The following is a 23,216-nucleotide window of genomic DNA, read 5'->3' as shown; positions in this document are numbered from 1 at the left end:
CACAAATTACCAACTTCACCACAGACCAGTCTGCTCTTCTTGCTCTCAAATCCCATATTACTAGTGATCCTCACGACATTTTGACCACCAACTGGTCCGCCAATACCTCCATTTGCAATTGGGTTGTCGTTACATGTGGCGTACGCCACCTTAGAGTCACGGTGTTGAACCTTCCTCTCATTTCTTGCTGAGCTGCGCTTCAGAAATAACAGTTTCTATGGTACATTGCCCCATGAATGGGCTCGTTTGAGACGATTGAAGTTGATTAGTCTTGCATTCAACAAATTTTCAGGAACCATTCCAGCCTGGCTCAGGTCTTTATCAAAACTTAAAATCTTCGATTTGCATAGTAATCAGTTTTCAAGTTGGATACCCGCTACTATCTTTAACTTATCTGCACTGCAAGTAATTGATCTGGACTGTAACTTGCTATCAGGTAATCAGTTTTCAAGTTGGATACCCGCTACTATCTTTAACTTATCTGCACTGCAAGTAATTGATCTGGACTGTAACTTGCTATCAGGTAAGTGTGTATCAACCATCTAGAAATCTATATGATCGACCATTGTGTTTTACCATTTTGTTATATGATCGACCATTATCTAGGAATCAATCATTTCTACAACTTGGAAATCAGAATGCCAATCCACCTCCCAAATATATGTAGCCCTTTCTCTAATGCAAAATATTACCAAAAAATGTGATTATTTTTCAAATACAAGTGATAGTCATAACTACAAAGGGGGAGGAGGATTTCTCACACACACACATTATCAAGGTGTCATGGGGATTCGAACTTGAGACCACTAATCTGTAAGTTAAGGCCATTTTTCATTGGGTTAGATCCCGTTGGAAAAAATGTGACTATTTTAAAAGCAGCTAAAACCCACTATTCCTACCTTTATTTTTATTTTTTATTTTTATTATTATTATTTTTTTGGCTTTTGCAAAGTTTAAAAACTTTTATGTTTGTACCATAGCTGACCTTTCCGGCTCACCGATAGACCGGTCAAAGGTATGAATCGACATAAGTGACCGATTCATCACAAAGCATAGTCGTCATCCGCTGATCGGCTTTCTCTCCCGGAAGCTCCTAAGACATAATGATCGGCACTCCCTGCCTATTACACGAAAGGATCTCGAAAAGTCCCCATTGATATTTTGCGAACTTGTGTCAACCTCAGAGGGCACTCCCACGAGTCCCTCATCGAAACTAAGTACTAAGAGCATCTCAAATGGTCTCTATAAATAAGACCCCTTGCCTTGGACAAAGGGTAAGATCTCTCAGCTTGATTTACGCTATAAATACTTGCTAAAACAAAGAATTCTCACATACTTACGGTGTGTTTGGATGAGAGAAATAAACTTGGGATTTTGACAAAACTCAGAATTTCTAAATTGACATGAACCAATTTCCGTGTTTAGATAAAAAAAACATAGAAATTTAGAAATTCTGCGTGAGAAAAAACATGGAATTTGGAGATCATAAATCCCAACTTTAAATTCTATCTAAAAGTCGTCATTTGTAAAATCCCAATAGAGATTGAGTTTTAAAAAAAGATAACTTTACAAATAAAGGTTAAGTTCCGTGTTTTAAATTCATCACCCAAACAAGAAACTTTACAAATTCTAGAATATTAATTTCCGTCATTTTAAATTCCGTCATTTATGAAATCCTTTGTATTTTTAAATTTCCTCAGCCAAACACACTGTTACTTTGCCATCGGAGGGTCTTGGGCTGGTACCACACCGGTACTCTTGACCTCATCCATTATTTCTTTTCTTAGCCTAGAGCGAAGCATCATACCTCAAAGTACTGAATACTCACACCAAGGGTCCACTAGGCTGAATCATCATACCACCTGTAAGTTACCTCTTTTTCTATCTGTTTAGTTTTAGGGTAAAAATTTTAAATTAGTTCTCTTTAAAAAAAATTATTTATTTATTATTCCTGTGGCACAATGACAGGTAGGATACCAAGAGAAATAGGGAATTTAACAATGTTGAAGATTGTATACCTTGACTTCAACAATTTCGAAGGTATACACTAGTTGACCTTACCAAGGTCTAAAATATCGATGATATCGGAAATATTGGTAGTCCAAAAACATGGAAATTTCGATGGAAATATTGGGATATTATCGATATCGATAAAAATTGAATAAAAACCACGGAAATTGTAAGAAAAACTTGGAAATTTTTATTGAAACTCTGGAGAATGTTTATTTAGTCAATTATCTATTAGTTTATCACAAAAAATTAGAAGGAAATGCATTGCATGATGGATTTAACTGATTTAAGTTGATTATACAGCAAGCGGGCAAACACTGTGAGTTTAAAAAATATGTAGTAATTAATGAAAAAAGATTAAACACACCATAATCATTTATATATAATGATTTACTATAATATTTTACACTTTATACATTGCATGGTAAGATATATGAGTGACTTAGTACTACATAGAGTTCCTATGAGGTTCAAATTTTTCACTAACTTCATCATCTCTATGTGTAGAGTAAGTGTATTGTGAAGAGTAGTCATCAAATGATAAATCCCCAAAATAGTTTTGCATGTAATTGTTAACATGTCACCCATATAAATATAAATATTTGAGCATATTATCACAAAAACATAAGTGATATGGTGGTTAAGGTGTTGGAGGAGTAAAATGGGAGGGGTTCATTGTGCTTTTTCCTCCCATTTTTCCCTTTTTTTTTTTCTTTTTTTTTCCTTTACATCGATATTTTTGATATTTTAGCGATATTACACCGATATTTTGACAAAATATTGCTGAAATGTGAGCGAAATTATCGACATCGATATTTTCTGATATTATCGTCGATATTGTCGATATTTATACGATATGTACATGGATATATTCCGAAATATCCGTGATTCGAAAAAACCGAAATATCCTCGATATTTCGTCGATATTATCACTATTTCAGACTATGGACCTTACTACATGATCATAGGGGTTGGGGCCTGCTGGCTATTAATTAATGATCTTGAGTTTAATTGATTATTTTTCAGAAATTCCAAACTTGAGTGGCAGCAGAGATGAGGTGAAGGAGTTGTCTATGCAGAGAAATGGCCTTAAAGGGCCTGTTCCTACATATGTCTTCAACATGTCATCTTTGACTAGTTTGGTTCTACATGGCAACAGCTTGAATGCCTTCATCTTCCTAGTGTTGAGGAGTTGCATTTGGCTTACAGCCAGTTTGATGGTCCACTTCCATCCAAATTCTGGCAGTGCAAACAGCTTCTTATATTATCATTAGCTATAAACAAATTCAGTGGAAGCATTCCTAGGAATATTGGCAACTTGTCCCAATTAACGGAGCTTGAGATTAGCTCAAACAATTTGACAGGTATTTTTAGTGCAACGTCAGTTCTTTTAATTATGTCAAAAGTCACCTGTGGTTCATGCATATGTTAATGTAAAGTAGGTCTAATTTTGTTAATTTTATCTATTTGCATGTTGTGCTTATATAATATTTCAGAGTTTGGAATGGAGGGAATCATTTCAACCAGAGAAGTCATGTGTATAGTTTCGGTATTGTACTAATGGAGACATTCACAAGAAGGAAGCCAACTGATGAAATATTTGTTGGGGAGATGAATTACTTCGAGATGCTGCAATTGTTGAAGTTGTTAATGCCGATTTACTTGGGACAGAGGAAGATGGTGATTTTGTGAGCAGGAGGGATTGCTTACCATCCACTATGAGATTAGCTTTAGCTTGTTGTACAGAAATGCCGGAAGAGAGGATTAACATGCAAGAAGCTCTAGTCACACTCAATAAAATCAAGATGAAGTTTTTAAAGGACTGGAGGAGTGCATGAATGAAGTTCTTGTAATGACGAGAGAGCATGAAGTTATTGTTGTGAGGGGAGATATTAGGTTTGGATTTCCTGTAAGTTCTTTGGCAGGTCCATATCCTCCTATCAAATAATTAAGGATAGGAAAGTAAACATAAAGTTAAGCAGACATTCTGCATATGCAATCTCTCTAGAAGATATACCAAGCAAATTGTTTATGAATCTCTGGCTTCTAGAAGATATACCATTTGTCTGTATTAATATATATACACACATAAAGGATTCAAAAGAAACGAATTATTAAGAAAAAAAAACGTTTTTCTTGTTCAAATCCCATATCACCAATGGTCCTCACAACATCTCTTGAGCGCCAATTGGTCCACCACTACCTCCATTTGCAACTGGGTTGGCGTTACTTACGGCTTACGCCACCTTAGAGTCACAACTTTGAACTTTTACATGGATCTCACAGGCACCATTCCTCCCCACCTAGGCAACCTCTCATTTCTTGTTGAGCTGCGCTTTAGAAATAACAGTTTCGAGGGTACATTGCCCTACGAATTGACTCATTTGCGCCGATTGAAGTTGATTAGTTTTGGATTCAACACTATTATGGGAACCATTCCAGCATGGTTCGGGTCCTTCCCCAAACTTCAAGCCATTGTATCAACCAACTATGTAGAAATCTATTGTTCATGTGGATCATTATGTGTTAACATCTTGTTTTATATTAATCTATAAGACAAGCTTGATTATCACCTTTTTTTTTGGGGGGGGTATGGGGTGGTGGTGTAGTTGGGGGAATTTGTATCATATATGCCTCATTTCTGGAGTTTTTAGGCTAAACATTTGTCACGCCCCAGACACGGGGTTTGTGGTGTTAACTATTGATATTAAAACAGTTAGTGGAAACCCCCGTGCCTGTGAAAAAAAAAAGAAAAAGAAACATGAGTTTAAAATTAAAAGACGAGGATGAGCACCAAAACTCTCTTGAAGAAAAAACGCGCAACATAAAGGACTCAAAATGATTAATGGTTTGCAGTAAAACATGTTTGATGGATAGCATTAGGATTTTATTTACTTGTTAATTAACAAACAAACACACACACATATATATGTATGAAAATCACAATTATCCAGCTTCTATTTATATAATCTATACAATACATCTTTTACTAGTCTTAGTAGTAGTATACATTTATAAAATAAATAAATAAAGCAATGTTTTTTTTTAATCATAGAAAAAAAAATTACCAGGAGAATCCCCTTGGGATTCCTAGAGCCTGAACATTAAATCAGAAGCTATATATTATTAGTTTTGCCCTATGATTAAAAAAAAAAAAAAGAAGTTATATGTTAATTTATATTTTGGAAATATTTTTCAGAAAAACCATGCTTGATACGTGGGTGTCTGTATACAATATATATAGATATAGGCTTAATATCACAAAACGTCCCTAAGGTTTACGAAACTATCAAATTGCATCCTTAATGTTTTTTTGTGTCACTCGTGGTCCTTAAGGTTATTATATGTGCAATCACAAAGGGTCCCTGCCGTTAGGTTACGTCAAAAACTCCGTTAGTTTGTTGACGTGACATATATATCACAAAATATCCCTAAGGTTCACACACCTATCACAAATGGTCCCTACGAAATTTTTTAATTTTTTAATTTAAAATTCATAAAATTTTGGTTTTTTTTTTAATTATTTATAAATGAGAAAACCATTTATAGAAGGATTTTAATCTTGAGGACCATTTATGAACCCTAAACTCTTAGTTTTTTAATTTTTTAATTTTATGAATTTTAAATGGTTTGTTTAAAACTCCATTAGTTTGTTGATGTGGCATATATATGGAGCCCACATCTCCAATAATATATTGTCACATGTATTTAAAATATAATATATATTTAAAATAATTTAAAATTCATAAAATTTTAAAAAGAAAACCAAAATTTTATAAATTTTAAATTAAAAAATAAAAAAATTTAGCAGGGACCATTTGTGATAGGTGCGTGAACCTCAGGGATGTTTTGTGATATATATATATATATGGTACGTCAGCAAACTAACAGAGTTTTTGAAGGAACTTAACAGCAGGGACTATTTGTGATCACACATACTAATCTTGAGGACCACAAATGACACAAAAAAAACATTAAAAATGCAATCTGATAGTTTCATAAACCTAAATGACGTTTTGTGATAATAAGCCTATAGATATATATATATATCTATATATATTTGTATATATAATTGCTACAATATTAAGGTCTTGCAGTTTTGTGTATGCATGGTTGATGTGGTAAGAAATGTTATTCGTTCCCATTAAAAAAATATATGGCCTTGAGTTTGTTTTTAACTAAAGAGAGAGTATAACCCTAGCCTCTTTTCTCCCAAAAAACACTCTACAACTGTTTTCATTTTGAGGGGGGAGGAAGCTACTGTTCTTCCTCTCCTTTCTCATCCTCTCTTCCTCCCCTCTCCCCTTCTCCCTTCCTCCCTTTTCCTCTTTTCCCCAATTTTCAAAGACAAAAGGTTTCCCCTATTTGTCTTTGTTTTGTAATGATTTTCCTCCACTTGAAGGATGCGTCTCGGTATCAAATCTCCTCCAGCATTTCAATGTCGGATCTTTACCACATCCTTCTTGTTTCTTCATGTTTGGAATAAGTCACAGAGACTCTTTGCTTTCTGTGTAGTTTTCACCTCTCCTTTTATGAGAGTTTTTGACCTCTCCATTGTGACAGCTTTCCACATCTCTTTTGTTAGATATCTGCCCTAGAAGCCAATATAAAAGTGAAAAATTCTAAGGATATAATATAATAAATACAATGGGGCGTGAATATTACTTCAAGATACATAATGTACACAAAGTAACAAGTCCATGGATAAATATATAAATGGAAAGTCGTCTAAAGAAGTTAGATTCACGAGACCTTTCCCTCATAGGAATATCCTATCCTAAAAGTCCCTGGTCATAGGATCACAAATTGGACAATGGTGACCCACAAAGACTGGTACACACTATTGGGAGGATAACTAGTCTCAAGTCATTCGTGTGGAGACATTGAGACAGGTGTGTAGGGGCTCTATAGAGGTAGAGTTCACTGAACGCGATCAAATCAAGAATTATTGTATGGAAGTCTTACTCACAGTCTCTAACAAAGAATTCTAAGTTGCGATAAGACAAATTAATCCTCATACTTGAGACATCACAGTTGTCTTGTGTATGAGTTATTTGTCTTTAAGATCACTATACAATTGTATCAAAAGGATGTGACTTAAATGTGTGCCTTAGGATACTCAGCATGTGCAAAGATACATGTAAATGTACAACAAGGAATCTGTACTCTTAGTAAGAAGAGAGAATACTCTAAAGATATGATTCGTTGAATCTTTGGCCAAAGTATAGGATGAGAATTGATACAAGAATGTTTGCAATACATCCAAGTAAATCATTTAATCCATAAATGTCTTGTTAGGGATTTGACACGAGTTAACCATATCCCAACAAGACAACATAGAGTATTGTGTTAGAGAATGACCAAATTGTATTGCAATCACAAACTGACTAGGTTCTCTAAATGAATTCGATCTAACTTGGGTAACCCTGAAATAATATTAGGTGTCACTCATGGTTTGTGAAAGATCTTTAAGGACTAATTATAATTAGCCGGGAGAATTGTATTGAGGGATACAATTCACATTCGTTTTAGAAGATTCTTACCCACGACCTCGCTAATGAGGACCTATAAGATCGCACATCGAAAAGTAATGGATTAAGAATTAAAAAGAGAATAAATGATTTTGTGGCTTGGTCAAAGTCAATCTCAAAGTCAAATGTCAAACTGTTAACCCAAGACTTGACACGGTCAACATAAGCTAGACAAGTTAGTGACTTAATTTATTAAGTCATTAAACTAATTAAACTAATTAGAACAGTTTAATAAATTAATTAAAGCTATGAAATTTTAGTTTTGGTCCTACATGACTTAAAGATTTATTGAAATGGACCATATATAGTTAGACATATGTGTGATACATTATGAGATAAATGTGATGGACTTAGATAGCCCAAAAAGAGGCCATTGTAAGGGGGTGTGGCACATGTGGATTAATGTTCACATGTGTCACAAGGTGTGATACATGTGGCCCCATAAATAGAAAGCCATAGCTTCACAGAACCTTAGGGTTTTCAAGTTAGACATTTAAGAAGAGAGGAAACATCAAGCCTTCCTACCTAGTCTCCCTTGGCCAGCCACTCGGAGAAGAAGATGCTAGCACCCATCTTCTCTCCAAGCTTCCTTATTCTCCTATTATCTTCCATTCTTGGTGAAGATTCTTTTAGGAGGTGCATCCTTAGTGTGCCTATTTGGAGATCAAGTGTGGAGAATCAAAATCTAAGGGACCAATCTCTGTACTTGAACACCATACTTGGTTTCAAGATTTGCTCTAAGGGTATGTGCTCTTTCAACCTTCTCTCAATAGTTGAATTACAGAGTCTTTGGTGCAAATTTTATTTTCATATTAGATATGCATGTGCTAGATGATTTGTTCTCGTTGTGAAATTTAGGTTTACCAAGTTAATCAAATTTTAATGCTCGCAAGTATACGAATCAAAGATGGTATAGCTAAGTAAGCACAAATATCATCCCACAAGGATTGATTTAATTCTTAATATTCCTACCAATTAAACTGAAACTAATTTTATATTGAGAAACTTTAATGGATGAAATTGATTTGAATTTGTAATTGAGAAAAACTAAAATTAAAGAAAGCAATTAAAACTAAATACAAAGTTGCACGACGCAAGGGATTTAGGAAAAACAAGAGAGAAAGACACTAGAGCATCCGATTTCACCTTAACCAATCCTACCCAATCCCTTAGCCTATCTATTCCAAGCAATTCCCCTTATTGATGATCAATTTTCCTAAATTATTCAATGGCCATGGCATCTGGTCACATCAAAAGTATCTTTACATGCAATTCTCTATGGCATCTAGATGAATTCGACACATAAAGACCCATTAAGCTCTATGGAAATTATGTAGCGATCACACAAACTCTAACTGCATGGCATCTACAATTAGTCATTCATAGTATCAATTGCAAGAAGCAGAACTCAAGTTAAGTATGACATCTACTCTAACTTGCATCACACTAATTCAACTTAGATGCTGATCAGACATCCAAACCAAATTAAACAAATTAAGCACAACAAACCTAACTAAGAAAATTAGTTCCTCATAATCATAATTGAAATCATAATAAAAAATAGCATAAGTTTAGAAAAACCCTAGACTTGAGCCTTTCTCCCCTTGCTTTGCCGTCAGCCTTCTGCAACTTTTGTCAAAATCCTTGATCTCTTCTTCACGGAAATATTGTCCCCCCAACAATAAGGAAGCATCCCTTATATAGTCCAAGGGATAAAACTAATAAAATAACCTAACTAAAATACCTAGCCGACGTGGACTCAAAATCCTTAACCAAAAAGGAGATAATTCATATATAAAAATCAATCTAACAAAAAAATGTTTGTCTTCCCACATTAGCCCTTCACACCCAACCACTTGCATTTGGATTCCAAGCCCAGCTTCCTTCTCTTGAGTTTGGGTGCCATCCATCATCAACTTTGCATAGGCCCATTGAGATGATTCCACCAGAATTTCTCTATACACCCAAAACTGCACTTTTTTTTTTTTTCCCCATGTATTTCCAAAATTGAGCACCAATAAAACAATTAAATTTAGTGCAATTAACCAATCCAATTATACAAAATCTAAGGGAAATATTTATCAAAAAGCTATATAAATATCCACACATCAGTTCTCCTATGTTATAATTGAGAATTTGAAATCCCTACCCAATATATTTTCCCTTCATCCTTTGTGAGAGTTTTATTTGTATTGTTATAGCTTGGTTTTTTCAAGTTTTATCTACTTTTGGTTGTTCTGAATTTGTACTTTTAGTTGGGATGCCTATGATAAAGTTTCTTCAATTCTACGTGATCATTAGTGGATGAACCCTATGTTGTCTTAATTTTGATGTTAGATCGCTCTGTTATTGTAATAGCCCTTTGTGACTAGTTTGTATTGACTTTTTTGGCTGAATTAAGAATGCAATCCCAGAATTTAAGGGAAAAAAACAAAAAGAAGAGAGAAAGCAAACCCATGAAATCAGTGCATATGTATGTGCATTTTTACAAAGATACTTTTTTCATAAGAAATTGGTTTTATTGAAAATTAAAACTATATCATATTTCATTAAATATCGGTAATATTTTCGATAATACTTCAATATTTGTCGTTTTTAGTGACTACCAACATTAGATAAAATGATATTTTGCTAATATCCGTTACTGAACATTTTATCCTCATATATCAACAATTCGAATAATTTATTTTTAAGTATTTATTCAAAAGTCATTCTTACAAAAAATTAGCAAAATTAGAAACCATTGAGTTGCGTAGTTGTGACTTATACACATAATAAATTAATAATTTATCCTTTTCTCTTCACAATAAAATTCTATTTTTTGGTCAACACTTATCGTAAGCAATGACGGCCATTCAAAGCGAAGACTGAATTTGCCTCCAATGTGCCTAATCTTCTTTTGCCTTCTTCACGATAAAATACACCAACTGAATTTGCCTCCAATGATCCTAATCTTATTCTGAGCCTGGAGACAGACAAACAGACACAAAGCGAGATAGGATGAGTGGAGCAACAAAGGTTGTTTGTGTAACAGGAGCCTCCGGTTACATAGCATCGTGGCTAGTTAAGCTCTTATTGCAACGAGGTTATACTGTCAAAGCTACTGTTCGTGACCCAAGTTAGTCTTAGTACTTGCTTCCAAGTCTTTTCTTTTCCCTTTTTCTAAACTTGATCATATCTATGTATACCAATAATTGTCATTTTCGAATTCTGGGTTTTGTTTGTTTTTGTATTCCAAAAGAGAACTCTAGTATGTAGTCACTTTCTGATCTCTTCATCTGGAGTGTCAAGTCATATGTGTTTTCGTTTGAAATGACAAAATGTGTATCCAATTTAAACTTTTTTGCGTTTTTTGTTTCTTGGGGCTTTGGTGGCCTAGCTCAATTTCCAATTTAAGCCCCAGCAGTAACTGCAGTCGGTCTTTGCCACTTTGCCTTGTGCACATATATTCCATTTCAAGTGCTTCTTGTGTTTTTATTCTCACTTGTTCTGTTTATGTATGCCACAGATGATCCAAAGAAAACAGAACACTTGCTCTCACTGGATGGAGCAAAAGAGAGGCTTCATTTGTTCAAAGCAGATTTGATACAAGAAGGATCTTTTGACACTGTAGTCGATGGATGTGAAGGTGTTTTTCATACAGCATCCCCTGTACAATTTTCGGCTACTGACCCACAGGTTTGTCCCTTCACTTCATACTTCAAATGTTCTACCATTCTCATAATAGTCTGTTGCTTACAGGACTTCTTTTACCAAGTGTATGTAACATGGCATTCATGCATAATTTGTAAATTCGACTGGAGGGAACCGTACTTTGTGCATCTTGAGTCTTTAACAATAAGGAAAAAGAAAACTTGGTTGCATTAGTAGTTTGCTGAGACATGTCCGAACAAAACAAGAAATTTCATTGGCAACTTATGCAGGCAATGCTCACTAGCCATTTCAGAATCATTAGCATATCAGGATGAAAAGTGTAAACCAACTCATATTATTTGTTTCGTGCATCTTCTTAAGAGATTCTTTTAAGATCTTTTCCCTCACTCCGAATAGACAGCACTGATCTTTATCGTTTGCTTTCATAGTTTAGTAATTGGCTGCTTCTTTCCCATATTTTTCATCAGAGACAGGGGAGTGGGACTAGATTCCTGGATAGATTCATTTGGTGTTTCCAAAAAAACCTATTTGAATTTGGGTTTTGATGTCTAGCTTTAACAGATAGGTTCCATTTCCCTGTGTGCAGGATCATGCGTTTGCGGGTTTCTATATGTATTTAGAGAATCAACATACTTCTAATACTTTTTATGTGAAACCATAATGATTCTTTGTCTCCACAATTCAGGCAGAAATAGTTGACCCTGCAGTGAATGGAACACTCAATGTTCTCAAATCATGCGTGAAATTTTCTACTGTCAAGAGAGTGGTTTTAACATCTTCTATGGCTTCAGTAATGCTGAGTGGAAAACCTCTGACCTCTGATGTGGTAATTGATGAAACATGTTATTCAGATCAAGTTGTTTGTGAGAACCACAAGGTGTGTATAATGTAGGCATGTTATTATCCTTCTCCAAATTTAACTTTTGATTCATTGTTAGTGTGCTATATTTCCCTGTCAATGGAAACAGGATCTAATCTTGTCACCTTAACAGGTGTCTGGTTTCAATTATAAGAATACTTCTTCATTCTTTATATTTTCCACTGTTCTTTACTTATCCTACAAAAGCAGCTTTTAAGTTGTTGTGCATCTTCCGGCATTCAAGGTGTCTCACTGTTTGCCGCACCTCATTTTGGGCATTTTTTCGTTGGAAATCGATGCTCTTTTTCATAAAATTAAGAATCTTTACAATTTTTGGGAACCAAAGCTTGCACAAGGGCATTCTAGCTATCAGCATTAAACTATATCATCTGTGTTTTTTTCTTCCTCAGAAAAAAAAGAGTACAGAACATTAGGTGTATGTAATAAATGTATCCTACTCAAAGTCTGCCAAATCATTCATCTCAATCTTTAAATTATATTAGAAATATTAAAAAGCTTAATGTAAGACAAAGCAATACATCTTGGTTTTGCATGAACTACAAGCTCGATATAATCTTCCTTTTGCATTTGTTCAGCAATGGTATATGCTCTCAAAAACTTTAGCTGAGAAGGCTGCCTGGGAATATGCTAAAGGAAATGGGATTGACTTGGTTATAATGAATCCAGGGTTTGTGATTGGTCCACTCTTACAGCCAACTCTTAATCTCTCTGTGGAGCTGATTCAGAATCTCATAAGTGGTACGCTTCAGCAACTTTCTTTTTTATCAGTTGAGGCAGATAGCATGGAAAGTGGAGATCCAGGCCTTGTCCCAGCAAATTTACTAAATTAGAATTAGATGTGTCAAGACAGTAGCTTAAATCTGTCTGAACTTATCAACCTGTTGCTTCAAGTAACAAATAAATTGAGTTGATTGTTTTCTCTCTCTCTTTTGCACAGGCACCCAAACAACACCTGTTTCAAATTACAGATTCATTGATGTTAGAGATGTTGCCTCTGCTCATATTCAAGCATTTGAAGTTCCTTCAGCTGCTGGAAGATATTGTTTAGTGGGCCATGTTGCAAGCGTTTCCAAGACTCTGAAGATTTTACGACAACTTTATCCCACTTTGCTTTCTGAAAAGTAAGCTATCATTGATAAAATGCCACAAATTGGTGCCCGATTGCCATTAATTCAGATTACTTTCTTTATCCCACTTAATGATCTACTCTGCTTAAATATATCAGTAATAAATTTTCTTTTTCTTCTCAGATATCTTGAGTAACTAAACCAAATGGCAGTGAAAATTATTATCTTTCACATCAATCTGAAAACTTACCTTTTCAGATTTGAAGAATATCACATATAAAAACAGAGAAGAATCTAAATTACATTTGGACTTGCAAAACACCAAATCTACACCAGTTAGGAATATCCTCAAACTCACTGAATGTGGCATATTTCTATGGGAATTTTTTAATCTATTTTTTGTTATTGGCAGATGTGAAGTAGGCGCTCCTCCGGAGCCAACATATCAAGTATCCGTGGAGAAAGCAAAAGGTTTAGGAATTACTTTCCTTCCTTTGGAAGTAAGTCTTAGGGACACTGTTGAAAGCCTGAAGGAGAAAGGCTTCCTCAAGATTTGAATTATGCAATTGATAGCAACTTGTTATTTTGCTGCACAAGTTGATCGAATATTGACAATTTGAACTTTGTTTTCTGCTGAAGTACTCCAAAGAGATGCTGAAAATTATAATGTTCCTGTTAAGATTTTCTTAAATTAAGATAGCCCCAGAGTTGACTAGACATATGCACTCAGAAGCTGCTTTCAGATTTTATACATAGCTCAATCTTCCTGCATGTAAATCATTTGTGAAGTTTCAAAATGACTATGTGAATAAAAAAATAAAGTTCAACTTGTTTTAAGGCACTCTTTTGTTGCAAATGTTTTGAATCAATCAACTTTAGAACATCTTGTTCAGAAGTCTAAAATTCAATTCGATTTTTTTTTATTTTTATACAAGCGATATTCTACTTTAATATAATCTAAACTATAGGAAGGAGGACTCAAACTCGGGTGCAAAGTGGAGATTACATCCACTCTAGCCAATGTAGCTAAACCCATGTTTGCAAAATTCATTTCAAATTTAAATCGACATATTCTAAGTTTCTAGCATGAATAATTTTACAATGTAATACAAATGAATATTTATTGAAAAAACTAACATGAATTCTTCCAATTTGGTGAAGTTTTTCAATCAAAGATGTCACTTGGAAAGATTCATTGATCTTCATGCCTTAAGCAAGAATCTCATGGATAATTTTCCAGAGGTCTTCAACTTGTTTGACAACAGGTTTGGATTCTACCATCTTGAAAACCAGAAATCTGTCTACACCAAATTTCTTGGATCCTGCATCTTTATTTTTATATTTTTTCTCAAGAGATTCCCAAACTTCTCTAGCCGTCTTGAATGCTGCATAAACATCATACAGTGTGTCATCGAGGCGATTCAAGATATACTTATGCACAGGAAATCAGATTGTGTCCATGCATCAATTGCAACATATATATATATATATATATATATATATATATAAGTTGGAATCAAATGTAGTGGTTACTTTGTGTTTGCTTGAGAAATACTTCCCTCCTCCATTCTGCAGTCAGCATCTGAGTTGGTTAGGCAAATGCTCCGAAGTTGCTTTTAGATCTTTATACATGGCTCAATCTTCCTGTATGTAAAGCACATCCACCTCTTTAGTGTTGCTTTACAAGTTTATCATGTGTAAATTTTCAGAATAACTATAAATAAAAAGTTCAAGCTGGATTTGTTTTACTTCACTGTCTTCAAAGAAATCTTAGTTAAGGCACTCTTAGTATTTCTTGCAAACATTTTGAATCAGTTAATTAAGCGCTTCAGAAGTTTCCTGTCTAGAAGCTTCTAACTCAAGCAGCCGGTTAATATCATGTATCTCTTTTTGAAATCCATTTCGACTCGTTTTGTTTTAAAATTTTGGAATTCCTGTAAAAACTGATTTGTTGAATCATTCCAACTTTGAGATGTCGATTGTAAATGAAGTGTTTGAGCCAAGGAGAATATGATGATCGATCCCTTTGTAGTAAAATCATGACTGCCAACATAGTTATCTTTTTTTCTTCTAAACAATGACTGCCATAACATAATTATTCTGAGCGGCTTATTCTGAGCATAGAGATATATAGACACAAAAAGAGAGGATGAGCAGAGGAAGGAAGGCGCTGTGTGTAACAGGAGCGTCTGGTTTCATAGCATGATTGGCTGGTCTTCTTACAAAGAGGTTATACTGTCAAAGCTGTTGAAGAATATATACAATTCCCACGTCGGAAACATGACTAAATAAAATCCAACATATAATGAATAGTTTCACTACCAATATCTCCGAGCCATTTTGGGATAAAACCCCATACCTATTGGACTTTGTAGGTGTTTTTCTTTTCTTTTCTTTTCGAGAAATGGAATCCATTCATAGAATCAAAATAGCGTATATAGAGCGACACAATACAATGGCCTCATAGAATCAAAATGGAATCCATTCCTGCATGTAAACCCCACACATATTAGGCTTTGTAAGTGGTTACATTGAGAACAATATCGGTGTTGTTAGTAGTGGATCACCAACCCGTCTCTCTGAAATTAGTACGTACAATTCTTTTTATTTTTTCATTATCAAAACTTCTAGCATATATTAAACAGCTCTTTCAATAGTGATCACTTTCAAATTCTGGGTTTTCTGTATTGTTTAGTTTTCAACTAGACTAAGAATTAGTTGGTGCCCCGACCTTCCTAACACCAAGAAAATAAATAAATTCAGTTATCAAAGAAGGTAAAATATAGTGCTGCCCTTACTATGTTATATGATTTTAGTAATTAGACCAAATCACTAGTTCTTTTTGTGTATACCACAGATTATCCAAAGAAAACAGAACACCTAATCTCACTAGAGGGAGCAAAAGAAAGGCTTCAATTGTTCAAAGCAGATTTATTAGAAGAGGGATTTTTTGATGCTGTAGTTGATCGATGTGAAGGTGTTTTTTCACACAGCATCTCCACTATTTTCATCCACTAACTCACACAGGGACAAAGCTAGAATTGTAAAGTTGGGGGGCCGAAATAGAAAATACAAGTATATCAAACAAATAAAAATTCAAGAGTTACATGTTAGAGCTAAATATTTCTAATTTTGTCATGTCTAAATTATAAGTTGTTTATAACTAATTCTATATGTTAAATAATATATTATGGGGTTAATTGCGGTTTGGTACCCCACAACAATTGTACCCTTAAGACATCTTTGTCCATGCACTTCCAATTTTAATAACGTTGGGGTATATTTTAACAATGAAGTACCCTACATTGAAAATTTGTTGCAAATTATCTAACCATTATTTAAGATAAATAAATATAATTAATTAGTATTTACTAAGTAATTAGGAAATTAATTAAAATAGTTAAATTCTAATTATTCATTAAATAAAGAATAATTAAAACATAAATATTAGTTAATATAATTAAATAAGGCTAGGATATTACTTAATTGCCAATATTAAACTAAACAAACGAATGTTGTATAAATAAATAAATAAAAAAACAAAGTCCACAAATAATTAATTACTATTTATTAAGTAATTTATAAAATTAGTAAAATATTTAAATACTAATTATTCACCAAAGAAATAATAATTAAAACGTAATTACTCATTAAAGCAATTAAAAAGGGCAAAGATATTACTTTATTACAAAAAAAGAAAATCATTTTGTGCAGTATAGCCGAGCGGCTATTCGGCTATACTCGTTAAATATATTATAGTATTTAACAAGTATAGCCGCGCGACGATACTTTTAAATATATACGAATAATTAAAAGAGTACAGCTGCGCTATACTTTTGAAATATTAATATATTTTAACAGTATAGTGGCGTGACTGTACTTTTAAAATATTCAAATATATTTAAATAGTATAACCATGAGGCTATATTATTTAAATATTAATATCAATTTGTTATCATCAGGAATTAGATTATCCTGTGAGATGCAGAGTTAAAAATGAAAGTCAATCAATAATCTTAACTTTCAATGAATAAATCAATTACATCATTAGCAAGGCTTCAATATTATATGATCTGAAGAGAAGTTAATTTAAAATTTTTTACTGAACAAATAAAAACAAGAAAAAGATAAAAATGACATGTGTTGATTCAAGTGGAAAGAAGCTTAATAGGCCGCAAATTCAATAACAAATCACTTTGTTCTAATTCAACCTCAAGATTTTCAGAATCTGAAGCATGGTTTTCAATGTTTGACTGTCCAAATTATTTAAGATAAATAAATAACCTTAATTAGTATTTATTAAGTAATTTATGAAATTAATTAAAATAGTTAAATACTAATCTATATATATATAAAACAAAAGACAGAGAATGGTGAAACATTCAAAATACCAGAAAATGCCCTTGGTTAATTCAAACATTAAGAATTAAAATTATTAATTAAATGAGGATAATATGGTAAATTCATATTTTTTTTCATATTAAAAAAATTGAATTAAAATTAGATAATAGGTCCTATTTTTATAGAACATAACAACCCATATTATCTTTTCTTAATTCTAAAAATAAAATAAAAAATAAAACCAATTGGCACATGCGTGAGCGTGTGCCAAGGGGCTAGTTATTCATTAAATAAAGAATAATTAAAACATAAATAATAGTTAATATAATTTAATGAGGCGCCAGTTTGGCATTGCTGTGCTGTGAAAATAATCACTGTCAGATTTGCGAGAAATTTCAAAACTGATTCTTGCATAATTAGAAAATGAAAGCACCTCATTAGCTACTTTCCTTTATAGCTTTCTCTCATAGCAATTTTTAACAATAAGTGATTTTCTCACAGTTTACCAAACAGGTTGGGCTTCTAAAAATTTTTAAAAAATCACTTATCACCCCAAATAAGCAATGTCAAACGGACACTAAGATATTACTTAATTGCAAATATTATTAAACTACACAAACTAATTTTGTATAGAAACTAAAAAACAAAGTAAACAAAATAATTCATTACTATTTATTTAGTAATTTATGAAATTAGTAAAATATTTAAATACAAATTATTCACCACAGAAATAATAACTAAAACATAATTACTAACTGGCCTCTCCACACGTGCTTCCGCGCCTGCGAGAGACATTTTTTTTTTAAATTTAAATTTATTTTAGAATTAAAAAGAATTAAAAAAGATAATGGGTAGTTGTGTTCCATAAAAATAGGATCCATTATTGTTTAATATGAAAAAGTTTAAATGTACCGTATTATCCTTATTTAATTAATAATTTCAATTCTTAATGTTTGCATTAATCAAGGGCATTTTCTAGTATTTTGAATGTTTCACCATTCTCTGTTTTTTGCTTTATATATATAGATTAAAGTAATTAAAAAGGACAAAGATATTACTTAATTACAAAAAAGAAAACCATTTTGTGCAGTATAGCTGCACGGCTATATGGTTGGAATATTAATATATTTTAAAGAGTATAGCCGTGCGGCTATACTTATACTTTAAAAATATTCAAATTTAAATATCATAGCCACGCAGCTATACTAGTTAAATATATCGAATATTTAACGAGTATAGCCGCGCGGCTATACGGTTTAAATGTTAATATATTTTAACAGTATAGCCGATTGGCTAGACTTTTAAAATATTCTAATATATTTAAATAGTATAACTGAACGGCTATACTATTTAAATATTAATATCACTTTGTTATCATCGCGGATTAGGTTATCCTGTGAGATGCTGAGTTGAAAAATAAAGTCAATAAATAATCTTAACATTCAATGAATAAATCAATTACTTCATTAGCAAGGCTTCAATACTATATGATCTGAAGAGAAGTTAATTTAAATTTTTTTAATGAACAAATAAAAACAAGAAACAAGATAAAAATGACTTGCTACATTCAAGTGGAAAGAATAACTTGTAAACGTCAATTGAAATATACCTGCTTAATAGGCTGTAAATTCAATAACAAATCACTTAGTTCTAATTCAACCTCAAGATTTTCAGAATCCGAAGCATGGTTTTCAGTGTTTGACTGACCAAATTATTTAAGATAAATAAATATACTTAATTAGTATTTATTAAGTAATTATGAAATTAATTATAATAATGAAAACATAAATAATAGTTAATATAATTAAATAAGGTTAAAAATGAAATCTAATCCTAAAATCTATAGAAAAATTAAAAATAAAATAAAAAAGCATCGAAATCAACGTGCACCAACAACCCGCAGCCACCATCTTCCCCAAAATCGTCTTGACTCTTGTGGTGCAAGATTCAAATGATTCTTGTGATGCAATTTTGTTTCTAATCTATGCAGATATACCAGATGTAACCGATTCAAATTATTTGTCTACTGATGTTAGAGATGTTGCCTCTGCTCATGTTCAAGCATTTGAGGTTCCTTCAGCTACCGGAAGATATTGTTTAGTTGGACACGTTCCACCCATGTCCAAGGCTCTCAAGATTTTAAACGAACTTCATCCCACTCTTTGCCCCACCTGAAAAGTAAGATATAATTTGCTAGTAGCGCTAGCTTATAATTATTCGTGCTTCTACAGAGAAGTATATAGGTTGATGTTTGGCTATCGCATATAAAAGTATTTTTTTTAAAATCAAATGTAGTATATGAATATTAGATATTTATCACATGTATTCTTCATGTAAAACAGAAAAAGAGACCGCAAATTAAAACAAATTATAATGTAGCTTTTTTTATTTTTTATTTTATTCTATTTGTTGCTATTTTATTGCGTATGATTCTGCTATTCTTCTTATTTTCTGTTTTCCATATGCTAGCAAAGAATTTTTCCTTCTGATTTTTTGCTTAGGAATGAATTAAGTTTATTATTGAAAGTCACCCATACCGTCAAGTTTAGTATGTAAGTTTTGTCCAATCGGTTTTTGAAACCTGGAACCTTCACTGAACGTATACAAAGATCATTGCGACGCAAACCAACAAACTATGTTTGCTGATGATTTATTTTCTCCAGTTGTGCTTTTAATCTATTCATTATTTTCTCCAAGTTATGCAAGACGTACCAAGCTCGTTTCTTTATACATTTTTTTATATATATATAAAAACACAGGATTTATGGATTCCATGTAATGCAGAAGTTCTGCTGCACATGGTCAGATAATAAAATTGTAATGAAAAAAATATTACATAATCAATCAACAACCCTTACGTTGCGCACTTGTTCTTTGTATTTATTCGTTCTTGAATTGGAAGACCTTTTTTAATAAAGTAATATATAGTCACATCAACATCAATGTCTTACACAATAATAAAAGCACAAAATATAAAACTTCAGATCAGAGGTTACACAGAGAGAGAGAGAGAGAGAGAAGATGAGGGGAGGAAGGAAGGTGGTGTGTGTAACAGGAGCATCTGGTTTCATAGCATCGTGGTTGGTGAAGCTCTTATTACAAAGAGGTTATATTGTCAAAGCCACTGTTCGTGACCCAAGTCAGTATTTTACCACTTTTTTTTTCTTTCTCTAAACTTACTCTAATATACTTCAAAACAGGTATTGGAATAGTTTTCATTCTAAAACTTTTTGTTTTGATGACAACAATAAAAACTTCTGGGCTTTGATTGCTATTTTTCATTTATTTTTTGCTATTATAAAATTTTTATTGGACATGAACTCTTATTTTCTTTTTGTATTTTCAATTAAACTATTGTTGTACGTATTTGTATATATGTGCATTTTACAGATGATCCAAAGAAAACAGAACACTTACTCACACTTGATGGAGCAAAAGAAAGGCTACATTTGTTTCAAGCAGATTTGTTAGTTGAAGGATCTTTTGACCTTGCAGTTGATGGATGTGAAGGTGTTTTCCATACAGCATCCCCTGTAATATTTTCTTCCACTGACCCCCAGGTTCATTCCTCCCACATATACTTCAAATACCATTCTTGCTTGCCGATTGCTTAATTACATTTGTGTATTTTCTTAGAGAATAAAACAGAACTTCCAAATGTTTATATATTTTTTTTAATGTAAAAACTACAATGATGCTTTTTCTCCACATCTCAGGAAGAATTACTATACCCTGCAGTGAAGGGCACACTAAATGTTCTGAAATCGTGCGTAAAATTCCCGACTGTCAAGAGGGTAGTTTTAACATCTTCAATGGCTTCAGTTCTGAACAATGGAAAACCTTTGACCCCTGATGTGGTAGTCGATGAAACATGGTTTTCAGATCCACTTGTTTGTGAGGATTTGGAGGTATGCAATTTATTCTTTTGTTGCAAGTATATATGGATCCAATTTTGTGCATCAGTAGTTGCCTTCAAAATTGCTTTAACGGCTCAGTTTGTTTTAAATCAATGAATTTTATTCAAATCAAGAACTACCTTTTCTTTCTATATGTCCAGGCATGGTATTTTCTTTCAAAAACTTTAGCTGAGGAGGCTGCTTGGAAATTTGCTAAAGGAAATGGGATTGACTTGGTTACACTAAATCCGGCATATGTGATTGGTCCACTTTTGCAGCCAACTCTTAATGCCACTGTGGAAATGGTTCTGAATCTCAAAAAAGGTACACTTAGGCAAAACTATCTTTTTCACTTGCCGCAGGCCAGTTTCTAGCAACCAAAACTTAATTCATTTTTTAAGTAGCTAGGAACGTCTATTGAAAACTGATATCTAATTGTTGCTTATAAACATAACAAATAAAATTTAAAGCTTTAAGTCATTTGAGAACAAAATTAATCTGTCCATAGCTTCTACAATTGTAGTTGCATACTGAATTAAGGCAATTAACTACTTTTTGAATTCTTTAGATGATTCTTGTGATGCGCTAACAATCGATTGTATTTCTTTTTATTTTTTTGTCTTCTGTTTGTTTTCCATGCAGATATGCAAGAAGCAAACAAACCAAATTATATATCTACTGATGTTAGAGATGTTGCCTACACCCATATACAAGCATTTGAAGTTCCTTCAGCTAATGGAAGATACTGTTTAGTCGGACATGTTACACCCGTTTTCGAGGCTTTGAAGATTTTACAACAACTTCATCCCATTTTTTGCCCACCTGAAAAGTAAGTTAAGCTTGCCAAATGCCACAATTTGGGGATATTGTCAGTAATCAAGGTTTTACTTATCCCACATTGCTCCATTAATGCTCCTTTGGTGGCTCTGAATGGACAAGATCGGGAGTGAACCTAGTCCCGTCTCATACAACTCAGGAGATGACTTGTTGCTTCTCCAATTTAATAAGTGCAGTCCGGATTGTTAATTAAGTTCATTAAGCATGAAACTTTAAAAAGTTAATAGTTCATTTTAATTGGTCTTGTCTTGTCTAGCCCTAGAAACTTTTTTTTTTTTTTCCTCATACAAGCGATGGTCTAAACTACAAGGGGTAGGGGTTTCTTACACACACTATCAAAGTGTTATGGGGATTCAAATTTGAGACCAATATTGGTTTGCAAGTCAAAGCCCTTTCTCATTCAAGTCTAGCCTTATAAAATACTGCTTTGGATCAAATTCCTATTTTCCTATAAGTTAAATATATACATCACCGGTGAAATACAATGTGGCAAATTTCTAAGGGAAATATTCGTTTCTTTCCTTGACAGCAGACTTGAGGATGGCAGTCCTGCTGAACCCACGTTTCAAGTATCGCAGGAAAAAGCAAAAAGCTTGGGAGTTAGTTTCCTTCCATTGGAAGTAAGTCTTAGGGACACTGTTGAAAGTCTCAAGGAGAAGGGCTTCCTCTCAAGATAGAAACTTCCTAATTTAATGCACAAGTTGGTCACATTTTGGCATTTTGTAGTTTGTCTTCAGACTGTTCTCATTGTCTCCAAAGGGATGACGAAATTAGTTTTGATCTTGTTCAGATTGTTCTCATTGACTAGGCAAATTCTTAGAAAGTTGCTTTCAGATCTTTATATATGGCTCAATCTTCCCGTATATAATTATCCCTTTTGTCTCTTTTTATAAGTTGATCATTTTTTTAAATAACTATAAATAATTAAAAAGCTCAAGTTGGCATTGTGCTGCTTCACTATCTTTAAATTAATTCTCAATAATATTGTGTCTATTTTAAT

The 23,216-nt window shown here is 33.1% G+C and overlaps 2 protein-coding genes across 3 annotated transcripts; both read left to right on the top strand.

Moving 5' to 3' along the window:
- Positions 10,402-13,979, top strand: LOC18785930 (cinnamoyl-CoA reductase 1). The gene is made up of 6 exons (XM_007218284.2): positions 10,402-10,659; positions 11,050-11,219; positions 11,881-12,072; positions 12,651-12,813; positions 13,013-13,196; positions 13,555-13,979. Exons 1-6 carry the CDS (start codon positions 10,542-10,544, stop codon positions 13,697-13,699), a joined length of 972 nt encoding a protein of 323 aa, XP_007218346.1. The 5' UTR covers positions 10,402-10,541; the 3' UTR covers positions 13,700-13,979.
- On the top strand, positions 20,464-23,173 carry LOC18787580 (tetraketide alpha-pyrone reductase 1). 2 transcript variants are annotated; one of them, XM_020556492.1, is made up of 6 exons: positions 20,464-20,622; positions 20,874-21,043; positions 21,200-21,391; positions 21,541-21,703; positions 22,022-22,208; positions 22,746-23,173. In XM_020556492.1, exons 1-6 carry the CDS (start codon positions 20,505-20,507, stop codon positions 22,891-22,893), a joined length of 978 nt encoding a protein of 325 aa, XP_020412081.1. In that variant the 5' UTR covers positions 20,464-20,504; the 3' UTR covers positions 22,894-23,173. The 2 variants fall into 2 exon arrangements, with proteins under 2 accessions (XP_020412081.1, XP_007219354.1); XM_007219292.2 differs by having other exon boundaries at positions 20,465-20,622; positions 22,749-23,173.

Source organism: Prunus persica, chromosome G2, assembly GCF_000346465.2.
Source record: "Prunus persica cultivar Lovell chromosome G2, Prunus_persica_NCBIv2, whole genome shotgun sequence".
In the NCBI taxonomy this organism is placed as follows: domain Eukaryota; kingdom Viridiplantae; phylum Streptophyta; class Magnoliopsida; order Rosales; family Rosaceae; genus Prunus; species Prunus persica.
This window is presented reverse-complemented; position numbering and strand designations above follow the sequence as displayed.

Excerpts from the sequence above, each read along its gene's own strand:
- LOC18785930 (XM_007218284.2), top strand. The coding sequence starts at position 10,542 with ATGAGTGGAGCAACAAAGGTTGTTTGTGTAACAGGAGCCTCCGGTTAC. Across the intron at positions 10,660-11,049 it reads AGCTACTGTTCGTGACCCAA|ATGATCCAAAGAAAACAGAA; the intron begins GTTAGTCTTAGT and ends TGTATGCCACAG. Across the intron at positions 12,073-12,650 it reads TTGTTTGTGAGAACCACAAG|CAATGGTATATGCTCTCAAA; the intron begins GTGTGTATAATG and ends GCATTTGTTCAG.
- LOC18787580 (XM_020556492.1), top strand. The coding sequence starts at position 20,505 with ATGAGGGGAGGAAGGAAGGTGGTGTGTGTAACAGGAGCATCTGGTTTC. Across the intron at positions 20,623-20,873 it reads AGCCACTGTTCGTGACCCAA|ATGATCCAAAGAAAACAGAA; the intron begins GTCAGTATTTTA and ends TGCATTTTACAG. Across the intron at positions 21,704-22,021 it reads GGTTCTGAATCTCAAAAAAG|ATATGCAAGAAGCAAACAAA; the intron begins GTACACTTAGGC and ends TTTTCCATGCAG.